The 18,901-nt window shown below is 37.3% G+C and overlaps 2 protein-coding genes across 2 annotated transcripts; both read right to left on the bottom strand.

Moving 5' to 3' along the window:
- Positions 1-4,361: 4,361 nt before the first annotated feature.
- LOC115921644 (E3 ubiquitin-protein ligase TRIM71-like) lies at positions 4,362-8,391 on the bottom strand. The gene is made up of 2 exons (XM_030979369.1): positions 7,358-8,391; positions 4,362-5,992 (listed from the first exon to the last, which is right to left on the bottom strand). Exons 1-2 carry the CDS (start codon positions 7,988-7,990, stop codon positions 4,730-4,732), a joined length of 1,896 nt encoding a protein of 631 aa, XP_030835229.1. The 5' UTR covers positions 7,991-8,391; the 3' UTR covers positions 4,362-4,729.
- A 4,497-nt stretch (positions 8,392-12,888) lies between these two features.
- Positions 12,889-18,019, bottom strand: LOC115921837 (tripartite motif-containing protein 45-like). The gene is made up of 2 exons (XM_030980082.1): positions 17,034-18,019; positions 12,889-14,151 (listed from the first exon to the last, which is right to left on the bottom strand). The coding sequence occupies exons 1-2, from the start codon at positions 17,667-17,669 to the stop codon at positions 12,889-12,891; spliced, it is 1,899 nt and encodes a 632-aa protein (XP_030835942.1). The 5' UTR covers positions 17,670-18,019.
- Positions 18,020-18,901: the final 882 nt, after the last annotated feature.

Raw genomic sequence — 18,901 nt, 5'->3', positions numbered from 1 at the left:
TAATGAAAGTTAATGAAAGCACAAACTAAGTGCAATGATGTTAGTAGATTGTACCAATATCCTGGATCTATGTAACAAGTGCGTCCTAACTGCATGTAGTTCTATACCAATTTCTCACGTTGATTAACAGTATGTGTCGAAAAAGGTGCGAATAACGTTGATCAAAAGTACTGAATCTATATTCAAGTGTATACATCAACACAAATGTAATTACAATGAAACTAGTAAAAGAACTACTTATCCAGGCGATCGTAGCACATGTTAATATAGATGGTCGACTATATATTTAATGGAGCGTCCCCAACACGACTGGAGCCTGTAAAGATCTTAACACCTTTCGTTCATATAAATTTAGAAAGCATCGTACGTTATGAGAAAAATGTATATATTCTGTGTCTGTGATTTCAACCTTGAACGTGTTGCTATCAACACAATGCTTTTTGCCGAGCTATATCCACAAGCAGTGGCGTAGCTACGGGGCGGGACCCGGGGGGGGGGGACACTGGATGTACACGTATGTGCCCCATAATCGAATGGCCCCCAAAAAGGGTAAGAGCGAGGGGAAAGATGAAGGAAAATCATTTTTCAAATACCGCGAGATGATTAATATAAGGAGATACTTTTTGCTCGAAAAATGTTCTTCGAATACTATACTATTATGTGAACGCAATTTTTTACAACAGATTATGATACAGAAAGAAAGAAAAAAAAATCACGATTTAATGATAGTGACGTAAGCAGCAAGCTCCAACATGTGCTGTCTAGCAGAAAACATATACCGCCCCTAAGTACACGTTATAGAGGACATTGTCCATGTTTTTATTTAATGTGAACTGAACAAGTATGTCCTTGATTATGTCGAAAAGTTTGTGATGTTTGTTTTTAATATTGATACTTGCATGGATTCTTTTGTTTGCCTATGATTACCAACGACAGAGAGGTAGACGTTGTAATAGCTATCGCACTCCGGTGTATGTACAAAATGTTGGTATTCTGGAATAAGTACATGTATGATTTTAATGATAAGCGTTTCAAAGTAAGGTACGTATTTGAAAGAGAAAAAAAAATACACAGACTACTCGTAAATCAGGAGCTAAAATCCTGACAAGAGGTTCCCATAGAAATGGTTAAAAACACCTTAAATGGTAAGTAGTGAAATATTGTACAGGCGAGAAAAGATGTGTCTTGTATTGATAACATATAGTACTTCAATTATATTTGTTTCTCATAACTTTATTTTGATGCTTAAATGGAAATTAGACATCTCAACTGAGGCACACACACAAGCATTCTCTTTCCAAGTGTGTACTTGAATACCAACGTGGTTACAATGGTAAAATCACACTTGAGCAGATCGTCTGTCAATGTCATGCAGTTTGTGCATCCTATGAATAGCAGTGGGTTTTCCCACAGAGCGTATTTATAAAGCAAGCACATTTGAACTCATTGGCGGTATTCATTTCTTTTTGTATCTATCGAGAGCGACTTATTTAGGCCTTCAGTGGTGAATATATTATGTTGGAGATCTATTTTAGTAAAATCCTGGATAATAGAGCAAGACGTTTCGTGTGCTTTCATTACTATAATTGGATGATGTTTTTCACCCCTCTTTCTCCACTATTCTCCGTTGTTCCCCTCTATTTCTTCAATTCTCTTCCTTTTTCTCTGTCAACAAATTAAAGGACTCTTTCAGTGTCAATCAACAATACTGTGTGCAAACAACAAAATAATGTACATGTTATCATAGGAGCTAGGTTTACAGCGTATATATTTATTTCATTATTATAATCTAATATTTAAAAAGAAACAAAAGAGGAAAATACAACATGCGAACTTTGAGACACGTGTTATAGTATTTTACAAAACTCTGTACAGAGACCATGCGTGACTATCGAAATAGTCGCGCCATTTTACCCATAAGAATTGACTTTCTGACTGCATTTTCCATCGAGATGCGGTGATGAGAACCTCCCCGTAAACAAGAAAAACCACAAAACCAAGCTAGGTCGCTTATGCACACAAGCAGTTGTTTCGATGTAATCTTATTTCAAACTTTTCAACTGGTATGTCATTTTTTAACGATGGGGAAACATCGAATTAATGTTTTCTCCAGATTCATCTCTGCGTTTGCCATGCATGTATCTTAGCACGACCAGAGGTAGATTTAATATCCTCATCATTTCTTCAATTTATCATACACTGTTGGTCTTCTGTACGGCCATGCATTATGGTTCAAGGCATGGCCACACAAAAGTTATTCCTGTTAGGGACGGGGGGGGGGGGGGAATACAATGAATTATTGATAATTTATTGCATTTTTTTGTGTGTGTTGTTTTTTAATCTGTTGGGGCTGCCCCTATTTACCCTAGCCCCCGCTGCGTACAGTCATGGTTCAGTGGCAAAGCAATGGCCTCGTAACTGTGGGGCCCAAGGATCAAAACCGTGTCGATGTGCTATAATTATTAGTGCTCTTTTGTGAGGCATTAATCCTCATTTATGTAAGTTATGACTTAAGGACGTATGTCCCCTAGTTGATAAGCATAGTAGCACACACTTTAGCAGTTGCGCAAAACAAACAGTCGCAAATTACTATTCAATAAAATCTAAGAATGTATACTATTATCTAGATCTATTAGGAATAAATCATCGTCAAAATAAATCCATACATTGGGGTAAACAAAATTATTCCACCATTATGACCAACAGTGTATGATAAACATAATTCTATCTTACCTCATTCTCTTTCTACCGTTAAAACATGAAGATTATCCAAATTCCACGTCACAAATCGATAGTCTGTACAGATTCAATTGAATTGAAACGAATTTAACTAAATTGAATTAAATTGAATTCAATGGTTAAGTATTATAAAAAAGACAACCTGCCAAATTTACATGAAATATATTCAAAGTGAAATTACTAATTATAAAAGAACTGCACTTAACGTTTACATCATGTATCATAATATTCTTACATTACTTAGAATAATTAGTCACGAAAAAACCTTCGCCTATCATTTGTTAGTGCATTGCTCTTCTCCACATCATAGCAAACTCATCTGTCATATCATTAATTAGTTCCCAGAGCAGTCAATATAATGGATTTTCAGACAGGGTGCAAAGTGAATACGAAATAATTTGTAATGGAATGCAGCAATATTTTCACCATGGTCCTGTGTCACTGTAAGGCTTGAAAAGAAATGTGATGCGATGTATTAGTCAAGTTCAATCTAACATAACTACAAAGAGTAAAATAATATCATCAAATGAAAACACAATCAGTATTACCGATAATTTGACAAGATGACCCATGAAGTTGATTTTTTTTTACAAATCAACTACAATTTATTTATTTAAAAACATAAAATACCGAGTAATATTTTCACAAACAAAATTAAAGTTAATACTTTGAGAATAACAACATGAGGCAAATAAAAAAATGTACTAAATATTTTTCAGTTATACATATCACTTCCTTCTATTTCTTGCGTCTCAAGTGATAGGTACCTCTTACATTCAACTTCATGACACAAGAACTGAAGAAAAAATTATCTTAGAAGAGGATTTTTTTTTCCTCCAACTTATCATATGATAAACATAATCCTATCTTACCCCATTCTCTTTCTATTGTTATTTAGATTGAGATGTTTCAAATCACATGTCACAAATCGATAGTCTGTATATAGATTTGTTTGAAATTAATCTCTCTTGTATCCTTTTTCCGCTCAGGTCGGATTTAATTGGAGCGGTAATTAAAAAGGGAAATACAAGTACCTAATACAGATAAAATATGCAAAGTAAAATTACAAACTAACTTTCACAAAGATATCATAATATTCTTCATGTACTTAAAATGCGTAATCAAGCAACACAACTTCCGACTGATAAAAACATTGTTCTTCTCAACAATATAGTAAACTAATTTTTCATATCATAAGTCCCAGAGCATTCAATTTACTAAATTTTCAGACAGGGTGCAAAGTGAATACGAGTGAATTTTTAATGGAATGTAGCAATATTTTCACCATGATCCTGTAAGGCTTCTTATTAGAATTTGATATGATGTATTAGTCAAGTTCAATGTAACGTACATACGTAGAGTAAAATGATATCACAAAATAAAATCAAAATGATAATAATAACTTGATAGGATGACCATGAAAACTGAAAAGCTTATTTACAATGGGTCATATTTACAAAGTCAGTATTAATTATTTCTTCATATCTTCTTCTTTCAAAGATAGACAATAATCAGAGTAAAAATCACAAAATATCAGTGAAAACAAAATAAACGTTAAAAAACATGAGAATAACGACTTGAGAAAAATAATACTCATAAGAAGTTATCAATATTTGTTATCAATTTTCAAGTTATACATACACATGTTTATTACCATATCACTTGCATCTATTTATTGCGTCTCAAGAGGTAGGTACCTCTTAAATTCAAATTTATTAGAATGCCTGCATTTGTTGTTATTCTTTGATTTTGCAGTACCGATCTTTTGTTAAAAAAATATATGCATAATTTACCTATTTGTTACATACTATTTCGATAGAGGGAATGTTCATCTTATTGGATAATGACAACTGTATACAGGTAATTAAAGTCTATGGAGAGAATGACCATCTTCCCATTCGGTTAACTAATTATCACACAATAAACATTAGAATATGGAGCAGAGAGGTATACACACTTCAAATAATGATAATATAGAATGTGAGATGGATTACAGTGATACTTTGATAAAATACAACTTATTGTGACAAGCAAAGGCGAGCATGTCTGGAGAGGGGGAAACCAAGTAACACCAACTATATCCAAGTGTCAGATTAAGTGCATTGAACTCAACTCTCTCCTTCAGGTTCAAACCATCAAGGTCATAGAGCCTGATCACCACGTTATCATTCCCAAGATCAACACTCGCCACATACACCCTGTCCTGCTCATCCACGGCAGCATACAAGTAGACATCGTTTGGAGCTTGTAGAGACTTACCAGCATTCCCATCCCTGTCATAGACCGTCACCACGCTTGGGTTGGTATAATAACATGAGCTCGTGACGATCAGACCCGACCTGGTAGCAGATACCTGGCCCGTCTTGTTGTGCTTTGTTGGAACAGTGTGTTTGAGAGTGGATCCAGTCGGGTCATAGATGTAGACTTTCTGCTCATTGCGAGCAATGAGGATGTCATCTGATGGACTTTTGTTTAGTCTGAGATAATAGGAATTGCTTTTCACGTGGATGGTTGATTTCCGGGATCCATTGGGTGAATATACGTGTGCTCCTGCGGTACCCGTCGATATACATAATGACCTGTCTTGCTGAAACACGAGATCATAACACTTCGCGCTACTTGATATGTTTGCATATTGGTGCTTTTTACCAGCTGAATCAATGATGTCTATTCCATGTGCATTCCAATATCCAATAGCTGCACTGTCATCAGAGTACTGGGTCATTCCATACATCATTCCTCGTAGGTCTACACACTGAATGACTTGCAACTTGGGATCTGTTCCTAAGATGCTCCCAAGATCAAGACGAGTGTCATCTGCAGGCTTGAACCTCTTCTCCTGTGCTTTCCTCGTAATTGCTGCCGCAGAAGTGTGATCAGTAACCTCCTTCAGCATGGCATCCAACTCCTCACAGAGCAAGGTATGAGCAGACAGACTGTCTGTCTCAAGACGACCCAGTCTGTCATTAGCTACCAGTGATATCGAACTACAAATACTCTTGATCCTCTGTCGATCCTTTGATTTCAAGTCGTTGAGGTCGTCCTCGAAACTCCGCTTTACTGCATTGATGTGCTCGATGAGATTTTGATGATTTTCTTCAAGCTCTTTGGCCTTGATGCTGTATGCTTGACTGACATCGTCCAGTAGTTTCTGCACGGCAGTGTATACATCATGGCGTTGTTCTTCTACATTCTGAATGTTCTCCTCCAGTTCTGATTTCTTAGCGGCACATCGCCGGACAAGGTCATTCACCTAAGCAAAACAGATAATTGGAAGTGAAAAGAACATTTTCTAGCGTGATATGTATGCTATAATTACATGGAGTTGATTTGAAAATTAAGCACAAATTTTGCGCGCGCCTGAAGTTTCACAAAAGTTAGAGCCACCCCCCCCCCCCTCCCCCTCCCCCATCAACATATATCATACGAGGACAAAGGAATTGAATACTTTTTGCTTTTGCTTTAAAAGGCCTTTCTTAAAGCGCGTATGTACTAGTGTGGACAGGAGGGATTAGACCACTCAGCGAGGATACCGACAGGTGGCTTTCTCATCAACTCAGCTCTCAATTAACATAAGAAAAAGAGGATCATGAGCGACCAACAGGCACCGATTATGCACTGTTTTCTATATAGAGAGAGCAAGTAGCTACAAGTAGTACAGTGGGCCTTTAAAAGCCCTTGTTATAAGTCCATTTGTATGAAAGCAGTAATATCAGATAAACAGAATGCAGGCCAAATAGTAACAGTATCAGGGGCGGCGATCCCGGGGAGACGGGGGGGACCCCCTTTAATTTGTGTAGGGGGGGGGGTCGTCCCCCGGAAAATTTGAAAAAGTACCCCTCAAAAATATATAGCAAATACTGACTAAAGACTATTGGGCTCTGGAGGGCACAAGAGTGCAGCGTTTAGACAAATAAAAATGCAAAAATCCTCTCGCTCGATAGCTATACATGTAAATATTTTAGAAAAATTGAGTGTCAGTGAAAAGTATATTGCTTGATTTATAGTTTTGCTAAGGACTGTAATTTTTTTAATACAACAAAACTTCAAAAACCTGTGAGGGGGTAGTCACTTCTGTCAACTATACCTACTCGAAGTCAGCCTAGGCCTGGTTCTTGATTTCGATGACCAACTGAGACATACGTGGACTTTACAATCCTTGTCGGGGGGATTTTATTTTAACCACACCCGTTGATAGATGGGAAAATGTGCTCCCTGGGTTGCAGTGCCTATAATATTGTAGACAGGGTTTACATTTATACAGTAAACACCGGGTCTCTTATTATTCGAGGGAGTTTATGTAGCGTCCGCCTTGAGAAAGTGTTGGTTTTAGGATCCTGAAAATTACTTTTCGGTGCACTTGAAAGCTCATTTTGATGCAAAGGAATTTAATGTTATTTTTATTTTTTTATTTTTCCTTGCGAGTGGAAGGGGGGGGGGGCAGAGGACTAGCTGAAATCAATTTTGTCCCTGACGAGAATAATGCGGGGACATCAACCCCCCCCCTCCCCCTCCTTTCCGGCGCCTATATGGTACCTTCTCCTATCAGAATTATATGAGTCTATAAACTTGACAGGCCTTAGCCAAACGCAATTATATTTTAAATGACCCCACTTACTTTAAGACGTAACTTCTGCTCGAAGTCAGCCTGATTCTCGATGTGGTGATTTTGATGACCGACGATCACGCACTTGAAACAGACATGGACCTTACAATCCTCACAAAACATCTCTTTGTTCTCTTGTTTGTGGATGCAGCACTTTTCCGATAGATGGCCAATGCTGACCTTCCCGTTGATGATGTCCTCTATGGATACAATCTCGTGTCCTTCAAAGACTTTAAGATTTTGATGACACTCTAGACACTTATCACAAATGTAGTTATTACATGTACAGCAGAATGAGACGGCATCTTTCTGAAGCTTGCAAGCAGTGCATTTTGAACGCATCTCAAGGACAGCGTTAACCCCTCCAAACATGACGTGGTAATTGTCTACAAGTCCGTTGACCGTCACATTGGTGAGGAAATCATCAACACGGTTCGCAGATAACTTTGTGGTCTCCCTGCAGAGAGGACAGATCATGTGATTAAGATTCTGATGGGACAGGTCATAGTTCCTGAGACATTTCCGACAGAAGGTGTGTCCACATGAAGTCAGGATGGTTGCCTCGTCGAAGATACTAAGACACAGTGGACACGTCAGGTCCTGTGAAAAGCTTGGAACTTTTTCTTTCTCAGTCTTCTCAGCCATTTGTACAAATATCGGATTTCTGGCTAATTACAAACGCAAGTGCATTCTACGCCTATATCCAATTGATGTCCAATATAACTTAGAAGTGTGATCAGCTAATGTGTACTTAAAGCCAACAGTCGTTCATGCAAGCACAAACTATGTGCAGTGATGTAGTAGATTGTACCAACACCCTGAGTCTACGTAACGAGACAGTGCGTCCTAACTGCATGCAGTTCTATACCAAGTTCACGTTGATTACAAATATGTGTCAAAAGAGGAGTAACGTTGATCAAAAGTACTGAGTCTCGATTCAAGTGTATACATCAATACACATGTGTTTGCAATGCTATACGCTCACACTGTAAGTAGATCGTCTGCGAAAAAAATGCAGTTTGTGCATCCTTTTGAATAGAAGTGGGTTTTCCCACAGGGAGCGCGCCCAGCGTATGCACCTTTGAACTTTAATGGCGGTATTCATCATTTTGATCTACAGAGGGCGACTCGTTAGTTTTTAGTAGTGGATACATTGTGTTGGAGATCCACTTTATTAGAATCTTAGGTTTATTTGCTGTTATCACTTTGTTTGGAAGGGTAAAGGACGGCAATCACACTAACATTTCACCCCTTCTTTATCCACCATTCTTCCTTTATCTCCTTCCATCAGTCTCTCATTCTCTTCTCTTTCACTGTCAAAATTTCTCTTAACGTATGGAAACCTACTTGGCGACACTTACTACAATGCGAAATTCGCCTGAAAAATATTTCTCCGCTTCCTCTCGTAAGCAATGTATACAAAATCGTATAGATTAGGCTTCTAACAATGATAATGTGAATCATGTCTGTCTCAAAGAGCTGATATCAAGAAAAGTGATATCAAATAGAATATGCAGGCCATACTGCACTGAAATATTATTCATTTAAAATTATAATATATTAAGTAAATCACAATAGTTTTGTTTGTGATACTGCATTTCGGGAGAAACTGTTGGAAAATATTTATTTTCATTGTAAAGTGAATGGGTTGTTTTGGACCAGCAAAGTAGCCAAAGTAAGTCTGAAACATTGATGGAATCGTATATCTGTGTGCAGTGGTTTTCACCGTTTGTGATTTGCATGAAGATTGATATCAGTGTGTTATCATTTTAATGATTCTGAAATCCCACATTAAGCCTATACACAATTTAGCCTCAACAATTACTCCTATAAACTGCACAATTAGCATTTCCCAATATTTAGTCAGTTTTTAATCGTTTGTGGACAATGACCAGCACTCATCTGTATATGTAGTCATATCAAACGTTTAATCGCTCTGCTTAGATTATTTCCGAGTATACAACAAGATTAATATAATCTTCTGTAATTTCTGTAGACTAGTGACAATCAGTAGAGCAGTATGTCTCATGAATTTGTGTGACACATGGGGTGTGCACGTACATGCCCTCTAATCGAATGGCATGAAAAAAGGTAAGAGCGAGGGGAAAGATGCAGGAAAATATTTTTAAAATACCATGAGATAATAAATATTAGGAGTTGCCTTTAGCTCGAAAATGTTCTACGAATATTATACTATTATTTTAACACAACTCTTACAACAGATTATTATTCAGAGAAAATTATATATTTAGTGTTAGTGACGTAAGCAGCGAACGTTTCTACAATCTGATATCTTTTAAACAGACTCTCATGCACCAACAAGTGCTGTCTGGGAGTGGGTATATTGAAAAAAACATTGATAAGTCTTCCGTGTTCAAAAAGCATTTGATTTATCCAAGGAAACACCGTTTAAGATAGTTCAATTATAAATTGCTGTACTATATACTACCTGTTTGAAACAATCTTTAAAAATTGGGAATAGCAGAAAACAGATACTGCCCCTTAGTTCCACGTTATAGAGGACATTGTCCATGTGTTTATTGAATGTGAACTGAACAAACTTTTCTTGATTATGTCAAACAGTTTGTGATGTTTGTTTTTAATATTGATATTTGCATGGATATCTTTGTTTGCCTATGATTACCAATGACAGAGAGGTTGACGTTGTAATGACTATCGCATTCCGGTGTATGTACAAGATGTTAGTCTTCTGGAATAAGTACATGTATGATTTTAATGATAAGCGTTTCAAAGTAAGGTACGTATTTGAAAGAGAAAACACACAGACTACTCGTAAATCAGGAGCTAAAAATCCTGACAAGAGGTTCCCATAGAAATGGTTAAAAACACCTCAAATGGTAAGTAGTGAAATATTGTACAGGCGAGAAACGATGTGTTTTGTATTGTTAACATAGTACTACAATTCCATTGCTTCTCATAACTTTATTTTGATACTTGAATTGAAATTATACATCTCAACTGAGGCACACACACACAATCATTCTCTTTCTAAGCGTGTACTTAAAAACCAATGTGGTTACAATGGTAGAATCACACTTGAGCAGATTGACTGTCAATATCATGCAGTTTGTGCATCCTATGAATAGAAGAGGGTTTTCCAACAGAGCGTATAAGTATGCACCTTTGAACTTATTGACGGTAATCATTTGTCTTTAAATCTATAGGCGACATATTTAGGCTTTAAGTGATGGATACATTATGTTGGAGATCCACTTTAGTAGAATCCTGGACAATAGTGCAAGACGTTTCATGTGCTTCCATTGCTATAATTGGAAGAGTAAAGGACGGTAACTACACTTATTTTCACCGCTTCTTTCTCCACTATTTTCCTGTTTTCAGTTCTATTTTTTTCTTTCTCTTCTTCTTTCTCTGTCAACAATTAAAGGACTCTTCCAGTGTCAATCAACAAACCGTGTGCATACAACAAAATAATGTACATGTAATTATAGGCTAGATTTGTAGGGTATACATTTATTTTATTATTATATTCTAATTTTCTTTTAAAGAAACAAAAGATGAAAATACAAGATACGAATTTTGAGACACATGATAAGGTTAAGGTACTCTACTAAACTATCTCCAAATTAGTAAAAAGACCATGTGTTTGTATCGAAATAGTCGCGCCATTTTACCCATAAGAATCGACTTTCTTTCTTCACCAAAATTAGAAAGTAAATTAATTTTCCATCTTGATGCTAATATCAGAACCTCCTCTCCTTTTACTTTGAAGAACGATAGAAAGAAGAATGTTGTCCCCAAGGTAGGTCGTTTATGTACACAAGCAATATCTTCGATGTAATATTTGTTTACAAACATATCAACTGGTATGTTATTTTTTAACGATGGGGAAACATTACAATTGATTTTTTTTTCTTCTCCAGATTCATCCCTAGGTTTTCCATTCATGTCTACTAGCATGACCAGAGGAAGATTTAATATCCTCATCATTTCTACAATTTATCATATGATAAACATAATCCCATCTTACCCAATTCTCTTTCTACCGTTACAAAATGCAAATGAAGATATTTCAAATTCCACGTCACAAATCGATAGTCTGTACAGATTAAATTGAATTGAAACGAATTTAACTAGATTGAATTAAATTGAATTGAAGGGTTAAATATTATGAAATAGACAACCTGCCGAATTTAGATAAAACATATTCAAAGTAAATTTACTAATTATAACAGTACTGCGCTAAACGTTTACATTATGTATCATAATATTCTTACATTAGTTAGAATGCTTTATAGTCAACAAACAAGATTTCCGGCTGTTAAACGAGGCCTAATTTTTGTTAATACATTATTCTTCTCTACATCATAGCAAACTAATCTGTCATATTATCAGTCCCATAGAGCATTAACTCGAGTTGCTTTCAGACAGGGTGCAAAGTGAATACGAAGGATTTTTGTTCATGGAATGTAGCACCATGGTCCAGTAAGGTTTCTTTTTTAATTGACTTGATGTTTTAGTCAAGTAACATAGATACGAAGAGTAAAATGATATTATAAAATGAAAACAAAATAATACTACCAATAAAGTTGACAGGATGACCTGTGAAAGCTGAAAAGCTAATTTACAATGGGTCCCATTTACAAATCCAGCATTAATTGTTTCTCAATTTAAAGATACAAAATAATCACAAAATAAATCACAAAATATAATATATCATAATATTCTTACATTACTGAGAATGCTTAGTCAAGAAACAGGATCCCTGACTGTTAAACGAGGCCTAATTTTTGTTAAAACATTCTTCTACTCTACATCATAGCAAACTAATCTGTCATATTATCAGTTCCCAGAGCATTCAATTTAATTGCTTTTCAGACAGGGTGGAAAATGAATACGAAGGATTCTTTCATGGAGTGCAGCACCATACTCAAGTAAGGTTTTTTAAAATAATTGATTTGATGTATTACTCAACGTCAATGTTACATACATTCGAAAAGAAACTGATATTATAAGACGAAAGCAAATCGATACTACCAATAATTTGACGGGATGACCTGTGAAAGCTGAAAATCTTATTTACAATGGGGTCCCATTTACAAAGTCAGCATCAATTATTTCTTAATTTAAAGATACAAGATAATCACAATATAAATTAGAAAAAATATAAACCAAAACAAAATAAACTGTTCAATACTTTGATAATAATAACATAAGGAAAATAACACTAACACGAAGTTAATCAAAAAAATTATCAATTTTTAAGTCATACATTATGATATCATATCACTGACTTTCAGTGAAAATCTATGAGATAGGAGTATGTGTATATTTTACGTACTGCATTTATATATTATTTCGAGAGAAGGAAGATATCATGATATACATGTAGGATAATGACAATTAAAATCTATCTAGATTATAGCCATCTTCTCATTCGGTTATTTATCACATCATTATAAACATAGAATATGAAACATAGGCCCATTATAGAGTAGGTCTGGAGCAGAGAGGTATACACTGTACACATCAGGGTGAACAATGAGAGTGTGAGGTACAGATGATCACAGGGATACTTTGATAAAATACAACTTCTTTGCACTAGCAAACGCGAGCAAGTCTGGTGAGAGTGAAACCAAGTAACACCAATCACGACCAAGCGTCAGATTAAGTACGTTGAACTGAACTTTCTCCTTCAGGTTCAGATCATCAAGGTCATAGAGCTTGATTACCACGTTACCCTTCTTACGATCAACACCCGCTACATACACCTTGTCCTGCTCATCCAGGGCAGTATACAGGTAGACATCGTTTGGAGCTTGTAGAGACTTACCCGCATTCCCATCCCTGTCATAGACCGTCACCACGCTTGGATTGGAGTGATTACATGAACTCGTGACGATCAAACCCGACCTGGTGGCAGATACCTCCCTTGTCTCCTTGCGTTTTGTTGGAACAGTGTGTTTGAGAGTGGATCCAGTCGGATTATAGATGTAAGCTTTCTTCTCATTGTTAGCGATGAGGATTTCATCTGATGGACTTCTGTTTATTTTGAGTAAAGGGCCATTGCTAGGCAAGCGGATGGTTGAATTCCTGGAGCCATTGGGCGCATATACGCGTGCTTCTGTGAAACCCGTCAACATACATAACGACCTGTCTTGTTGAAACACAAGATCAAAACAGTATATGTTTCTAGGCATGTTTGCATACTGCTCCTGTTTGCCAGCTGAATCAATGATATCTATACCAAGTCCATCATGGCATCCGATAGCCACACTATCATCAGAGTACTGGGTCATTCCATGTATCATTCCTAGTAGATCTACACACTGAATGACTTGCAACTTGGGATCTGTTCCTAAGATGCTCCCGAGGTCAAGGAGACTATCATCGGCAGGATTGAACTTCTTCTCATGAGCTTTCTTTGTAATTGCTGCCGCAGAAGTGTGATCAGTAACCTCCTTCAGCATGGCATCCAGCTCCTCACAGAGCAAGGTATGAGCAGACAGACTGTCTGTCTCAAGACGACCCAGTCTGTCATTAGCTACCAATGTTATTGAACTACAAATACTCTTGATTTTCTGTCGATCCTTGGATTTCAAGACGGTGATGTCGTCCTCGAAACCCCGCTTTACTGCATTGATTTGCTCGATTAGACTTTGATGATTTTCTTCAAGCTCTTTAGCCTTGATGCTGTAGGCTTGACTGACATCGTCCAGTAGTTTCTGCACGGCAGTGTATACTTCACGGCGTTGTACTTCCACATTCTGAATGTTCTTCTCCAGTTCTGATTTCTTAGTGGCACATCGCTGAACAAGGTTGTTCACCTAAACAAAACAAATAATAGAGAAAGAGCATTCTCTAGAATGAAATATAGGGCCTGATAAAATTACATGGAGCTGGTTCGAAAATCAAACAACAAATTTCGGCGCTAGATGTTCCACAAAAATTAGAACCAAGACCCCCCCCCCCCCCCCCACCCCTACATCATCGTTTACCATATATGAGGACCGAAAATGTAATACATTGTTTGTTTAGCTTTCTTAAAAGGGAATCCACCCCTTGCAATAAGTTCATTTGTATGAAAGCAGTTATATCAGATAAATAGAATAGATACACATTTAGGCCAAATATTAACAGTATAATGATGATAATAATAACGACAATAATAATGATGGTGATGATAATTTTCATGTATACATTATGACTATTATTATCACCATCATTAAATTGCCAACAACAAAATAACAGTTTGCTATAGGCCCATTTGCACAAATACATGTACACACAAATTAAGAATGACTTCTGGATTTTGTTTTTCCATTGCGAAAATGGAGTAGGTACGAAGCTATCTGGATACTCTGGGCATGTGTCCCTTTCACCCATTGAATGGGAGACTGTAAATATAGGGAAAGTAACGAAGAGACAGAGAGATTGAAAGAAACAGAAAAACAGGGCGAAAAGAAAGAAGTGGGGATGATACCAGGTACCCCTTCGTACCTTCAAGAGTTTCAACTGTATGGGGGCAGGGGGGGGGGGGCACCTCGAGGTTTTTTCGATAATTTTTAGTTATGAAATGTAGCTACATTTACTAACGCCTTTATACACCCCCCCCCCCTCCTCTGCAACAAACACCTTTTCTTCTTTCTTGATATTTACAAAGAATAATGTATTTAAGTTTCAACAACAACTACAAAAGAAAAATACATTGTATTCCTCTTTGGGGGGGGGGTAGTATTGGAATGTAAATCTCTAGTCTTAAGCATATGTTTCAAAGCACAGAAGCAGATTTAAAATATACAAAGTTATTATTTCCATAAGACATAAAATAACTAATATTAGTTTCTATAATACTAAGGTTCATATATAACTCGATAGAAACTTTGTTATTTAGCTAGTGAGTGTGGCGACCCAGGGGAAAAATGTTCATGTGAAATTGAAAAGGGTAATCAAGTATAGTTTGAAACACATCGGAAAAGCCCAGCCTACTTCAAAAAAAAAAAAATGATTTGCATATCAGTGATAAAAAAACGAGCAACAGAAAGAGCTTCATGTTTTCTCAGAGGGGTGTCAACATTGCGGTCTTACCCCCTGTACTAGAGAGAAGCTTTGAACTTCGCACCGTATCCGTTTTAAGCGCATATGTAGTAGACAGGGTGCAATGATAAGAAACCTTCCGACTATTAAATCGTGACGAAGTCTAAAGACCAAAAGGAAAAAGAAAGCGTTTTGGAAATTTAAAACCGTATTTCAGATGACTTAAAAGCTTTTCTAGTCTACAATATCATCAATAATCACGGTAGAGGTTTACGGTACACCATGTGTAAAGTCCTAGAAGGACTAAGGAAAGTGGATAGAAAAATAGAAGTGAAAATAGAAAGGCGAGAAAGTGGAGGTTGGAAGGAAGAGTATCTTTCAGAAGTGAGTATAGTCCTGAAAAGGACTGTAAACCAGAAAGTTGTAGATAGGATGAGAGGTTTGAGTAGAAGACTGGATTGAGTTGGAGAGTTGAGTAGAGTTGCAGAGCAGGAGCAGGAGAGTAGACTCGACGTTTCGGACAGGTTGACTGTCCGTCTTCACTCCTGAAGACGGACAGTCAACCTGTCCGAAACGTCGAGTCTACTCTCCTGCTCCTGCTCTGCAACTCTACTCAACTCTCCAACTCAATCCAGTCTTCTACTCAAACCTCTCATCCTATCTACAACTTTCTGGTTTACAGTCCTTTTCAGGACTATACTCACTTCTGAAAGATACTCTTCCTTCCAACCTCCACTTTCTCGCCTTTCGATTTTTAATTCTATTTTTCTATCCACTTTCCTTAGTCCTTCTAGGACTTTACACATGGTGTACCATAAACCTCTACCGTGATTATTCATACCACCATGCAAACCTTCAAACATCATCTAATATCATCAATATAATACAATAATTGTTGTGCTAATATCTAGCGAGCCGGGCGGGGCCTTTGCCTTCTCCCCATCGATCTGTTTTCCGTGTAATTCAGAAAATGTGCGATGCATGGAGCGTAGCCACCAAACAAAAAAGAACCTATTCTGCTTTGCAAATTTATTGACGTTAACATTTTTGTCTGGCAAAGGAGGCAGGAAGAAAAAGAAGAAACAAATTTGTAAAGATATTTGGCCTTGTGAGAGGTAGGGACAGAAACGATTTGGCTCCACCCCCGATAGAGGGAATAATATATCTCTTACTTGTGTTGCCTCTTGGAGACAGGCTTTCTACAGTATAAACATAGGATTGCAATTTTTCTATATTTTTTAGAGCAGAGAAGCGACCATTAACTGAGTAAATTTAGGTTTTGGAATGGTTACGTTCTGCATTGTAGAGGACCAATCTGCTGACAGGGCTTTGATACTCAAGTGGGGATCTCATGTCGCCCCAAACCTTTGATTGATAGAAGTGTTTGTTCCCATGTGTATGGTGCCTTTATTGTAGAAGGGGCTTACTAACATAATAAACACCGGATTTATTAATATTCGAGGGAGCGTAATGACACTCATTACTTTATTTTTCAGAGTTCTTGTTATCTTATTATAATGCAAAGGAATGACTAATTTTCCTTCTTTCCCTTGCCAGGCCACTCCCCCCCCCCCTCCCCCGACTCGAATTATTGCATCAGCCCCCTCTGCCCCAACCCCTCCCCGCTAACGGCGCCTACGCGATACATTAACTTAAATTAAACCACGTTTACCTTAATCCGTAACTCCTGCTCGAAGTCAGCCTGATTCTTGATTTTGTGATTTTGATGACCGACGATCACGCACTTGAAACAGACGTGGACCTTACAATCCTCACAAAACATATCTTTGTTCTCCTGTTTGTGGATGCAGCACTTCTCGGAAAGATGACCAATGCTGACCTTCCCGCTGATGATATCTTGTATGGATACAATCTCGTGAGCCTCAAACGTTAAAGACATATTCTGATGACCCGTCAGACACTGCTCACACAAATAACCGTTGCAGGTTGTGCAGAATGACACAGCCACTTCTTGACGTTTGCAAGCATTGCATTTTGGACGCATCTCAAGGACAGCATTCCTCCCTCCACATTCGACGTGGTAATCTTCTACGAGTCCGTTGACAGTCACATTGGTGAGGAAATCATCGACACGGTTCGCCGACAACTTGGTGACCTCTCTGCAGAGAGGACAGATCATGTGATCGAGATCTTGATGGGATAGGTCATAGTTCTTGAGACACTTCCGACAGAAGGTGTGTCCACATGAAGTCAGGATGGTTGCCTCGTCGAAAATATCAAGACATAGTGGACACGTCAGGTTCTCTGAAGAGCTTGTAGGTTTCTCTTTCTCAGTCTTCTCAGCCATTGGTACAAATATCGGATTTGGGGCTTATTACAAAAATGAGCTCATTCTACGAATATATCCAATGTCCAATGAAGCTTATTTGTGATCAGATAATATGTACTTAAATTCAGCAGTCAGCAAATGAAAGCACAAACTATGCAGTGATCTGAGTCTACTAACAAGTGCGTCCTATAACTGCATGCAGTTCTATTCCTATTTCTAACGTTGATTACAAATATGTGTCGAAAGAGGTGCGAAAAACTTTGATCAAAAGTACTGAGTCTCTATCCAAGTGTATACATCAATACAAATGTGATTGCAATGATGTACGCTCACACTTATTATGAAGTAGATCGTCTGTGAAAATAATGCAGCTTGTGCGTACTTTGAATAGAAGTGGGTATTCCCACAGAGAGCGCGCCCAGCGTATGCACCTTTGAACCTTTAATGGCGGTATTCATCATTTTGATCTATAGAGGGCGACTTGTCTAGTTTTTAGTAGTGGATACATTGTGATGGAGATCCACTTTATTAGAATTCTAGGTTTCATTTATTGTTATCACTTTGTTTGGAAGGGTAAAGGACGGCAGTCTCTCATTCTCTTCTCATTCACTGTCAAAATTGCTCTTAACGTATGGAAACCTACTTGGCGACACTTATTACAATGCGAAATTCGCCTGCAAAAACTATTTCTCCACTTCCTCTCGTAAACATTGTTTACAAAATATTATAAATGAGGCTCATTACAATGATAATGTGAATCATGTCTGTCTCAAAGAGCTGATATCAAGAAAAGTGATATCAAATAGAATATGCAGTCCATACTGCACGGAAATATGATTCATTTAAAATTATAATATATTAAGTAAATCGCAATAGTTTTGTTTGTGATACTGCATTTCGGGAAAAACTGTTGGAAAATATTTATTTTCATTGTAAAGTGAATGGGTTGTTTTGGACCAGCTAAGTAGCCAAAGTAAGTCTGAAACATTGATGGAACCGTATATCTGTGTGCAGTGGTTTTCACCGTTTGAGATTTGCATGAAGATTGATATCAGTGTGTTATCATTTTAATGATTCCGAAATCTCACAATGAGCCTACACAATTTAGCCTTAACAATTACTCCTATAAACTGCACAATCAGCATTTCCCAATAACTATATAGTCAGTTTTCAATCGTTTCTGCACAATGACCAGCACTCATCTGTATATGTAGTAATATCAAACGTTTAATCGCTCTGCTTAGATTATC

The sequence above is a fragment of the Strongylocentrotus purpuratus genome, unplaced genomic scaffold, assembly GCF_000002235.5.
Source record: "Strongylocentrotus purpuratus isolate Spur 01 unplaced genomic scaffold, Spur_5.0 spur5_scaffold_10, whole genome shotgun sequence".
In the NCBI taxonomy this organism is placed as follows: domain Eukaryota; kingdom Metazoa; phylum Echinodermata; class Echinoidea; order Camarodonta; family Strongylocentrotidae; genus Strongylocentrotus; species Strongylocentrotus purpuratus.
This window is presented reverse-complemented; position numbering and strand designations above follow the sequence as displayed.

Bases quoted from the DNA above. Each gene is read 5' to 3' on its own strand.
- LOC115921644 (XM_030979369.1), bottom strand. From the start codon at position 7,990: ATGGCTGAGAAGACTGAGAAAGAAAAAGTTCCAAGCTTTTCACAGGAC. The intron at 5,993-7,357 runs GTAAGTGGGGTC...TGTTTTGCTTAG, and splicing joins AGCAGAAGTTACGTCTTAAA to GTGAATGACCTTGTCCGGCG.
- LOC115921837 (XM_030980082.1), bottom strand. From the start codon at position 17,669: ATGGCTGAGAAGACTGAGAAAGAGAAACCTACAAGCTCTTCAGAGAAC. The intron at 14,152-17,033 runs GTAAACGTGGTT...TGTTTTGTTTAG, and splicing joins AGCAGGAGTTACGGATTAAG to GTGAACAACCTTGTTCAGCG.